Genomic DNA, 10,984 nt, shown 5'->3' on the forward strand with positions numbered 1-10,984 from the left:
TTACAACAACAGATGCCGCAACAGATGCTGCAACAACAGCAACAGCAACAACAACAACAACTTTTTGCGGCAACAACAACGAAACCATCTACTTTCATGCACGGTCCTAAAATAACTTTTTCAAATTTGAAGTCGTTTAATAGGCAACTCAACCATCACAACAGCAGCCACCATCACAACAGCAGCCACAACTACAGCAGCAACCACCACAGCAGCAACAGCCACAGCAGCAACCACAACTACCACAACAGCAACCACAACCACCACAGCAGCAGCAGCAACCATCACGGCAGCAGCAACAGCCACAGCAGCAACTACTACAGCAACCACAGCAGCAACCACAATTACCACAGCAGCAACCACAACTACCACAGCAGCAACCACAACTACCACAGCAGCAACCACAACTACCACAACAGCAACCACAACTACCACAACAGCAACAACAACCACAACCACAGCAACAACCTTTAATGTTGACTCAACAAAAATCAACAAAGCTAACTTTTGGAAGTTTAACAAAACCAATGTTGGCCACAGCAAAATCTTCCACGGTCAACATCATCACAAACACAAAACAGTCTATCGAATCTGCTACTACTACTACTACTGTTACTGCTGCTATTGCTACTGCAGCCGCTACTTTTACTACTACTACTGTAGCTTTCACTACTACTTCTGCTGCTGCTGCTACTACTACTACTTCTGTGATTGTCAGTGATATAAATTCTACTAAAGAAACATCATCTAGTACTACAAGTGATGCAATTATTGCTACTACAAAAACTGATACTAAACTGTTTGAAATTACGACAACAACATCAACTGCTGCTACTGCAACTGCTGCTATTGCAATTGCTGCTACTATTCTTACCACGGTTTCTACTACTTCAACAAATGTTGGTTTGAAACAAGGCCAACAACAGCAACAGCAATCACAACAATTACAACAACAACATGAAATATTTCAACATCAGCAACAACATTACAATTTGCCAGACTTAATATATGAAAGCCAGAAAATGATATCACAGCCATCTATAATACCAACAACGACTGCTGCTACTGCAGCTGCTACAGCTGCTACAGCTGCTGCTACTACTACTGATGATATTACTATTAATAAAAATGGTGATGACGCCAATAATGTTGAAGATAAAAAAGATGATTTAACCGACACTGTAACGAAATTTGATACGGAAAAAATTGCCATAGATGAAGTTTCTTTTACTGAAGATGCGTATACTGCTACTACTGCTTCTACTGCTACTGCTGCTACTACTACTGCTGCTGCTACTTCAGTTACTACTACTACTTCTGAAATTGTTACTACAGCCGCAATTGTGGTTGCTGATGACGACACTGACGATGATATAGATGATTTTGTGGACGATGATGACGACGACGACGATGAAGATGATGATACACTGGAAGAAGATGATTATAGCTTAAGTTCAGCTGTTAAAATTGATGTAAATACAATTCAACAACAACCACAACAGCAACAGCAGCAACAACAACAGCAACAAAGTTTGTCTCAGCTACAACAACGACAACAACAGTTTATGCAACAGCATCTAATGCACCAACAACAACAATTGAAGGAACCATTACAACTACAACAACAGCAACAGCAAAAAGACCCAACAACAAATTTAAAACTGGATATGAAACCAGCAGTAGAAAATGAAAAACAACAACTCTCGCCATCTCCGCAAAAACAACAACAACAACAACAACAACAACAACAAAGATTATCAAAATCACCGCAGCCTTACCAATATTATCTGCAACAACAGCAGCAACAACAACAGCAGCAGCAACAACAACAACCCCAGCCACAACAAATTGGCTCCAAAATTAACCGCGTCATGACAGCTCTTGAAAAACACGACGCCATTGCTAGCGAACTAAAAAACAAAAAGAAGGCTCTCCATTTGAGAGGCGCTAGCATGGAAAGCGGAAGTCACGTTAAAGAACAGCTCAGCCAATTAGAATCCACTCTTTTACATCCATCAACATCTCCGACTCCGCCCAGCCACTCGCCACGGCCAATCAGAAAGCCGAAACCTCTCTTGGAAAAGAGAAAAACAATCGACATTGGAGTTGCCGCTTCGGCGGCTAAATTCGGAGCTGATCCAGATTTAGTGGCTCTGTTGAAATCTCGAAAGCAAAGATTCTCTCCTAGCGATGATGAGCGGGTGCAAAATTTGGCGGAAGTAGCTACTGCTGCTGCTGCTGCTGCTGACGCTGATGATGAGAGCGAGAAAGTTCCGATGTCTGAAAGGATCAAAAATATGGAGAAACTCGTCGGCAACCAGTTTTTTAATAAGTTGAAAGATAAGGCCTGCGACGAACAAGAGAAGCAACAGCAAAAAGAACAATTGTTGAAGCAAGCACAGCAACGACAACAGCAGTTGCAGTTGTTGAAGCAGCGACAGAAACAGCAACTGCAACAGTCGCAGCCAAAACCACAACAACCATTACTTCAAAGTAATGATTTGTCACCCAATCCTATGACATCATCGTCGTCGTCGTCATCATTGCGTGCCCGTCAACAACAACAACCTCAACAACAACCAACTCAACAATATTTAAAACAACAACATTATTCGCAACAACTTCAACAGCAACAGTTTCAACAACAGCAACAATTTCAACAACAACATTTCAGACAGCCAAGATCAAGAGAGATTAGTGAAAATTTCGATTATCAACAACAACAACAACCACAACTACTACTACAACAACAACCGCAATTTCAACGTTTCCCGCTGCAAATATTCCCACAACAACAATTTTCACCTCCAACGACATCAACAGCAATAACCTCAACGCCATATTTCAACTTTGCCTTGAGCGAGTCCAACAAAACCTGCAGTGGAAATGAATTTCGCCAACAACAACAATTGCATCAACAGCAACAACAGCAACAATTACATCAACAACAACAACAGCAACAATTACGTCAACAACAACAACAGCAACAATTACATCAACTGCAACAACAACAACAATTATATTCCTCTAAACTTCCGCCACAGAACATAACGCTCAGAAAACAACAATCATCATCACAGACCAACATCACTACAACCACACAACGTAACAAAATTGTGACAACATTAACGACATCGCATCAACAACAACAACAACAAAAAAGAAGTTTATATAGAAGGCTGGATAGCGACGATGAATTCGATAAACTCGTCGAGATAAACTACCAACAGATTCTTGCGGCCAAACAAAATGAAAGTGTTGAAGAAACTTTACAGCAACCACAACTACCACTACTGCCACAACTACCACTATTACCACAACCACAACTTCAACAACAACAACAACAATTTTCTCAACAACAACAACAATTTCCTCAAACACATCAACAATTTCTTCAAACACAACAACAATTTATTCAACAACAACAGCCATATTGTCAACCACATCAATTTCAACAACAGCAACCACAATTACCATGCTATCAGCAGCAGCAACAACAACAACAATTAACATATTATCAAAAACAACCGCAACTACCACTACCACAACAGCCACAATCACAAGAAACAAACGCTGAATCAGACGCCGAATTAGTAGGCGGAGCATCTGTAATCGACAAAATAAGCAAATGGGATGCAGTCATCGAACAAAAGCTCTTGAAGCAACTATTGATACCACAACCGCATCAAACAACAACAACAACAACATCAACAACGACAATGACATCAACAACTGCAGGTTATAATGTTAATGCTAGCGGTAGCGGTGTTGTTTGGCAACATGAACATCAACAACAACAACAAATTTCCGATCAACCGACAGCACGTAAAGGGAGTGTTGAAGGTTACGGAACTGGAGATGAACTGACTAAGTAACATTTTTTCACTCGTTCGTTCGTTTGTTCGTTCGATCGTTCGTTCATTCATTCGTTCATTCATCCATTCATCTATTCATTCATTCATTTTCTTTCTTCCCCTCCGTCATTCATTCATCCCACACTCCGTCCCAAGATTAAGTCTCACAGAGAAATTGAAACTTTTCTCTCCGGAAATGATGCAAGCAGAAAAGCAAGCCTCGGCATCAGCTTCCGGGTTGGAAGGAGGAAGAAGAAGAGATGCTCGCCGTGGTGGCAATCGTTATCAGACGCAGGTGAGTGGAATTATGATGACCACACTCATCCTCCATTTTCACAACTCACACCCTCTCTTTTCATCATTCTCAATCGTTTATTATCATTTTCATCGTTATCATTGTCATATTCATTTCATCTTCTTCTTCGTTGTTATCTTCACCATCGTCAGCCCGTAACATGGGGCGAGCTTCAGAACGCTCAGGATTACGTCAGAGAACCGTCAGCCAATCAGCGTGAAGCTCATCGTCTGACGTCATATTATTATAATGAGGATGAAGGCGAGGAGGACGACGATGGCGGTGGTCAGTTTTATAACTTATACTACAATTTCGTTATTTATTAACTTCCATTCTGTCTCTCTCTCTATCTCTCGTTCTGCTTCTCTCTCTTTCTTTCTCTCTCTTTCTTTTTTTCTCTCTCTCTCTCTCTCTCTTTGTCAATCAATCAATTAATTAGCTTACAAAGCGCTATTTCTGCGATATTCAACAGCGCTCCTCAATGAATTTTGCAAATAGATGGGTCTTGAGATGCGCTCTGAACTTCGTAAGTGATGGAGAAGTAGTCAGAGAAGGAGGTAGAGAGTTCCAGAGAAAAGGGCCAGAAAAAGCAAATGCAGATTTAGCAAGAGAGTGTTTGTTTAACTCGTGTTAAGAAGAAGTGAGAACAAGAAGACGATCGTAAACAGGGGCGTTTAGGTTCAATTAATGTATCTGATAAGTACTTAGGAAATAATTTAGATTGAGACTTATACATGAACGTGCAAATTTTAAAAATTATTCTATATTTTATAGGTAGCCAGTGCAAGAGAACAAGATATGGAGATATATGAGAAAAGAAAGGGGCACGAGCAACTAAACGAGCAGCAGAGTTAATAGCTTTACTTAAAGGATAGAGTGTAGAATCAGGAAGGCCATAGTAGAGCGAGTTACAATAACCAATCCTAGATAAGATTAACGAAGTAACAAGAAGGAGAAGAATAGGATTGTCAAGAAAATGCATAAGTTTTTTATTCTACGTAGATGAAAGTAAGAACTTTTAGCCACACTATTAATCTGAGAAGAAAGAGACATGCTAGAATCAAAGATAAAGCCTACACTACGAAACTTGTGAGAAACATCAAGAGTTTTAGAATAAGGTAAGTTATCATAATATGAAGAATAATAATGGAGTATTTAGATTTATTATAACAAATTAATTCAAATTTAAAAGGATTAACTTTAAGAAACATAGAGTCAGACGAAGCGATATTTGAAGAAAGACGTAGAGATAGATTATGAAGAACATTATTGAGATTAGATGGAGGAATATAAATACAAGAATCATCAGCATATAGTTGACTAATAAAAACAAGTTATTATTAATACGAGGTAGTTCAGAAGTATAGAGTATAAATAGAAGATGGCCAAGAATAGAACCCTGAGGTACCCCAAAAGTAAGGGTAGAGGAGTTAGAAGTAGAATTATTGAGAACAACAGAGGAAAAACGGTTACAGAGATAAGAAGAAAACCAAGATAGACAAGAATCAGTAATATTAAAAGAATGATCTAGCAGCCTCAAGGGAATAGTATTATAATAATAATTATTATTATAATAATTATTATTATAATAATTATGCTCTCTCTCTTTCTCTCACTCCAACGAAATTTTTAAAACCAAATTAAAAAACTTTTTCAGATGGTCGCGCGGAGCAGAGTTACCTCTATTACGGAGACTGTTAACTTCGATTGTTAATTAATCAATTAATTAGTCAATTAGTTAATTAATTTATTTATTTATGACGTATAATTAATTATTAATTGTTTCTGTAGCTATAATAACGCTAATGATTATTCCATCTTAGAAGGCGTTGACAGAAAACACGGTGGGTAATTGATAAAATGAAGGAGAAAAAAATTGGAAATGTAAAAAAATTAATTTTTTTGTGCCTAGGTTATAGATGACTCACACATACACTCACGCACACACACGTACGCACACACGTATATATATATATATATGTATATATATATAAATATATATATATATATATATATATATATATATATGTCGTTCATTATATTGATGTTTGATTTAGCTTACAGCATATATATATGTGGGTATATAGATTTATATATATCTTTATACCTATATGTATAACTATATATATATATATCCATCCTTTTGAAAGTATTTAAAGTATTGAAAGTATTTAAATATTTTCCGCAGAGAATGAATTAATTGTGATACATAAAATGATGATAACACTATTGTTATTTTATTATTATTGTATTAATATTATTATAAATATCATTATTATTGTTGTTGTTGTTGTTGTTATTTTATTATTTTATAGAAGTGTCGGAGTGCTTAAACAATGATGGTTTTTCTCATTCAATTTAGGTAGACCTAGTTTTCATTCATTTGTTTATTTATATTATATTTATTCATCCATCCGTCCGTCATTCATTCGTTTATTCCTTAATTCATTCATTCGTTCATTCATTTATTTATATAATTTTTTATCTAAAAATAAAATGTTAACTCGATTATTTATTAAGATTTTCTTGTATTTTTTTACAAATTGAATTCTCGAAATTGTCTACCAAATGAATAAAATGAATAAATAAAAATATTCCCAAAAAATAGAACCGACGATATTTGTTGCTTCATTCATTCGTTCGTTCATTCATTCATTCTTTCTTATTTATTTTTTCAATCTATCCACTAATTAACTAACCAACTACGTAACTAACTCAAACCTTGCTCTGTTTTTGCGGTACCTGAAATTTAAAAAAAAAAAAATTTATATTGGCCCCAAAAAAAGATCATAAATATTTTCATTTTTAATAGAAATACCTTTTTAGATTTTAGTCTTTTGTTCAGCTTTTTCAAAACTGCTTCCGACATTTTGCTACCAATGGGGTAACGACGATAACCTGCTTCGTTCTTATTGGCTGTCGCTTCTACCCTATGAAGGTCATCTTTCTGGACCTTGTTTCTGATTGGCTCAGCGACCAAGTCTTCTATTGAGTGCAGCACCTTAAAGGAAAAAAGTTATAGTATGTGAATATTTATAAAGGGTTTTATGTTAATTAGCTAATTATCATAAATTAATATCAATGAGTTTTGATTGATTGATCAATTTTATACAATTACCGTTATATCTATTTCTGTTTCTTCGATGTTTGTTGATGTTGTTTGGTTAGCCGCTGCAGCTGGTGCTGCAGGTGCAGCTGGTGTGGCTGCTGCTGTTGCTGCTGTTGCAGCTGTTGTTGTCGCGTTATAGCCGATAATAGTTGTAGAATTATCTTGAACGATTTCGCTAATGTTACTTCTATTACTTTCATTAAGATTGTTGTCATCGTTGATGTTGTTGGATAGTTTTGTTGAGTTGTTGTTGAAAGGTTTTGCGTGCTTCCTGTCGTCAACATTGATGACGTTGTCGAAATTGATGACGTCATCGTCGGCTCGGCGATCAACGATTTCGCGTATATTTGGATTGTGACGAAATATGAAAACTGACGATGACGACGATGATAATGACGATGGGCTTTGTTGATGTGGCTGTTGTTGATGTTGTTGTTGATGATGTTGATGTTGTTGATGTTGTAGTTGATGTTGTTGTTGATGTTGGTGTTGAGTGTTATGCACATCAGCCACGACAAATATATTATTTTTGTTGCTGTTAGTGTAATTCGGGATGTTGTTGCTGAAACTGTTGAAAATTCCTAAAGGTGTCCTATTAAAATTATCATTGGTCTTAATGTTATTGGTGTTGTTGTTGTTGCTGCTGCCAATGTTGTTGATCCTGTTGTTGTTGTTGATGATGTTGTGGCTGGCAACGCTACTAGCATATGTTGAGTAGTTGTCGCGTAATTGTACTCCTAGAGTTTGTAAGTTGAAACTTTTGTAAATGGGATTTCGGCGTCTATGTAAGCTGCTATGGCCAAAACTATCTTTGTTGTTGTTGTTGTTGTTGATGATGGTGACGTCATTTCTGTTGTCGTTGTTGTCGTGTTTAATTTTTGATCTTTTCCTATTATTATTATTATTATTATTATTATTATTATTATTATTGTTATTGTTGTTGTTGTTGTTAACCTTGAAGTTTTTGTTGTTGTTGTTGTTGTTGTTAACCTTGAAGTTTTTGCTGCTATTGTTGTTAATAATATTATTATTACGTTTATAATGTTTTTTGCCACTCAAATTACTGCCAATATTCAGCGTGTTACCGTTCAAGCTCCGGTTAAAGTTTAAATTCCTCATCTCGACACCACTCGAGAGAGCAGCAGCTCCTCGAATATTCGGGCGAATACTTTCATTCGAGTTCGCCTCGTTAAAAGACTGTCGCAAGAATCGCGAATTTTCCTTTAATAGTTTTTCACTTCTGATTCTTATTGTGGTGCTGTCGCTACTGAAGCTACTACGCCGCGATCTAACTGTACCGATGGTTTTACGATTTTTATCAATGAAGTTTCGGAAACTTCTTTGAATCGCGTTAAATATCCGACTGCTCTGGCTGGACGTTCCGCTTCGGTTTGTCGGTGTCGGTACGACGGACCGATCGCCGATTACGATCGGTAGAAAATCTCGGATGTTATCGTCGATGTCGTTGATGTTGTTGTTGCTGTTGTTTTTGTTGTTGTTGCTGTTTTTGTTGTTGTTTTTGTTGTTGTTGTTGTGAATGATGATGTTGTTGTTTGTTCTATATAGCGACACCACATTGTTTCCTTCAACATCATCATCACTATTGTAATCATCATCATCATTGTTATTGTTGCTGTTGTTGTGGTTGTTGTTGTTGTTGTTGTTGTTGTTGTAGTAACTGTTTATTTCACCATCTTCATCAACTTCACTCACTGAGTTAACCACACTTCTACTACTAAGACGACGACGATCATCGCCATCATTACCACCGTCATCATTACCATCACTCAACCTCTCACTATTGAACCTCCTTCTCTCTTCATTCCTACCCCTCCTATAATACTTACTATCTCCATAGTAACTATTACTACTACTGCCAGCAAACGACTTAACTGACGTTATTGTATCATTACCCCGCCAGACCAGCGTACCGGCCATGGAGTTAGTTGTGCCTATTAAGCTGTTAGGCGAGCGGTGGCTTCCATAATGTTGTGGCTGGCTGTTGCTCTTTCTGTTCACATCCCTATTCTGTCTGGCCTTTGATCTCTGCCGGATCCGGTAGATTAGGATCGCGGTTATGATTAGAAATGTTGCGACCGAGCCAAGCGCGCAACCGACTATTAGACCGCTTCTCGACTGGGCCAGGACTTCAATTAAAGGTACAGGTGTCGTCGTTGTTGTTGTACTCGTACCTGGTAGACGTTGGTGATGATTGTGATGCTACAAATGATGATGATGATGATGACGATGATGATGAAAATCGTAATAATAAAATGAAAGATGACATTAAAATGAAAAATCACTTATCAACAAACGAATTGATTCATTTTTTTACAATTCTATAAATGTTGCCAAGCAAATTTTGTAATGTAGTATTTTGCTTCTATTGCCATTGCCACTACTATTACCACTACTACTACTACTACTACCACTTTTACCACTACTGCTACAACTTACATTTTAAACTGTAAAATAAAAAACTTACAAGTGGTTTCAAGTTCCTTAATATTTCTAGTATTATTGCAGCTTAGCATGAATGCATGGTCCAACTTGAATAAGATGTTTTCATCCATAAATTTGTAGAGTTGATCGGTGAAATTAGAACTATAAGGATTGATAGTTGAGTCATTTGAAAGCAGTATGTCAAATGTTGATATGATGCTACCATTGGTGTACGTAAAACCGTTTAGTTGTTTAGCTATATCTATGAATGTTAGTTGTTGTTGTTGTAGTTGTTGTAGTTGCTGCTGTTGTTGCAGTTGTTGTTGTAGTTGTAGTTGTTGCTGCTGTGTTACTTCAAATGGTTGCTTGATCATTGATGACGCTACTGCAGATGATGAATGTAGAGATGATTCAAACGCTGATGAAGATGTAGTTGATGGTGATGAAGAAGATGATGGTGGCAGTGATGGAGTCAGGTAATGCATTCGTCGGAAACTGGACATTAGCTGGATGGTAGTAAAAATTTGTCGATGTTTTGTCATCGTTAATAATGAAACAAATAAAAATGTTATCATCGTTTAGCAACATCATCAACAACAACAACAGCAACAACAACAACAACAACAATAGCAACAGCAGCAGCAACAACAACAACAACCTGATTGTACAACAACACGGACAAATTCTTATATTCTTTCGTTGTATTGATGGCTAAGTTGTCTTCGAACATAATGTTGGTAAATCGTAGTGTGTATCCGTACGATTTTAAATATAATGTTGTTGTTGTTGTTGTTGATGGTGATGTTGCTTTTGCTGTTGTTGTTGATAGTGATGTTGTTGTTGTTAAGGATGATGATGATGATGTTTTTGTTGACAATTCTTTTGTCAATGTTGATGCTGTTTGTGACGATGTTGACGACGATGATGATAATGATGATGTTGTTGTTGTTGATGATAATGATGATGTTGTTATAGTAGTTAATAATATTGTTGTTGGTAATGATGATGATGTTGTTGTTGTTGTTTCAGACATTGAATCAGTAGTATGTGATGTTTTTGTTGAAATTTTTAATATTGTTGTTGTTGTTTTTATGGTAGATACTGGCGTTGTGGTTGTTATAGATTTTGTTGTTGTTGTTGTGGTTCTAGTCAATAATGATATTGTTGCAGTTGTTGTTGATTCAATAGTATATAATATGTTTGTTAATATTGTTAAATCAGTTTTAGTAGTTTTTGTAGTAGTAGTAGTTGTTGAAGTTGTAGTAGTAGTAGTAGTAGTAGTAG

General features: G+C 36.6%; 2 protein-coding genes across 2 annotated transcripts in view; one reads left to right on the forward strand and one right to left on the reverse strand.

Annotated features, from left to right (window-relative positions):
• Positions 1-5,409, forward strand: part of HELRODRAFT_193805 (hypothetical protein) — a gene marked incomplete at both ends in the record, with an annotated part of 14,208 nt that extends 8,799 nt beyond the window's left edge. Inside the window, 5 exons of the mRNA XM_009028927.1 lie at positions 165-3,738; positions 3,823-3,871; positions 4,011-4,149; positions 4,302-4,434; positions 5,342-5,409. Coding sequence (XP_009027175.1) covers positions 165-3,738; positions 3,823-3,871; positions 4,011-4,149; positions 4,302-4,434; positions 5,342-5,409 — 3,963 coding nt within the window. The remainder of the gene's footprint in view (positions 1-164; positions 3,739-3,822; positions 3,872-4,010; positions 4,150-4,301; positions 4,435-5,341) is intronic.
• Positions 5,410-5,838: 429 nt separating this feature from the next.
• Positions 5,839-10,430, reverse strand: HELRODRAFT_193806 (hypothetical protein; the record flags this gene model as incomplete). The annotated part of the gene is made up of 7 exons (XM_009028928.1): positions 5,839-5,887; positions 5,918-6,159; positions 6,315-6,891; positions 6,968-7,150; positions 7,268-9,450; positions 9,744-10,206; positions 10,359-10,430. The coding sequence occupies 5 exons, from the start codon at positions 10,428-10,430 to the stop codon at positions 6,865-6,867; spliced, it is 2,928 nt and encodes a 975-aa protein (XP_009027176.1). The 3' UTR covers positions 5,839-5,887; positions 5,918-6,159; positions 6,315-6,864.
• Positions 10,431-10,984: the final 554 nt, after the last annotated feature.

The sequence above is a fragment of the Helobdella robusta genome (assembly GCF_000326865.2).
Source record: "Helobdella robusta unplaced genomic scaffold HELROscaffold_59, whole genome shotgun sequence".
In the NCBI taxonomy this organism is placed as follows: Eukaryota; Metazoa; Annelida; class Clitellata; order Rhynchobdellida; family Glossiphoniidae; genus Helobdella; species Helobdella robusta.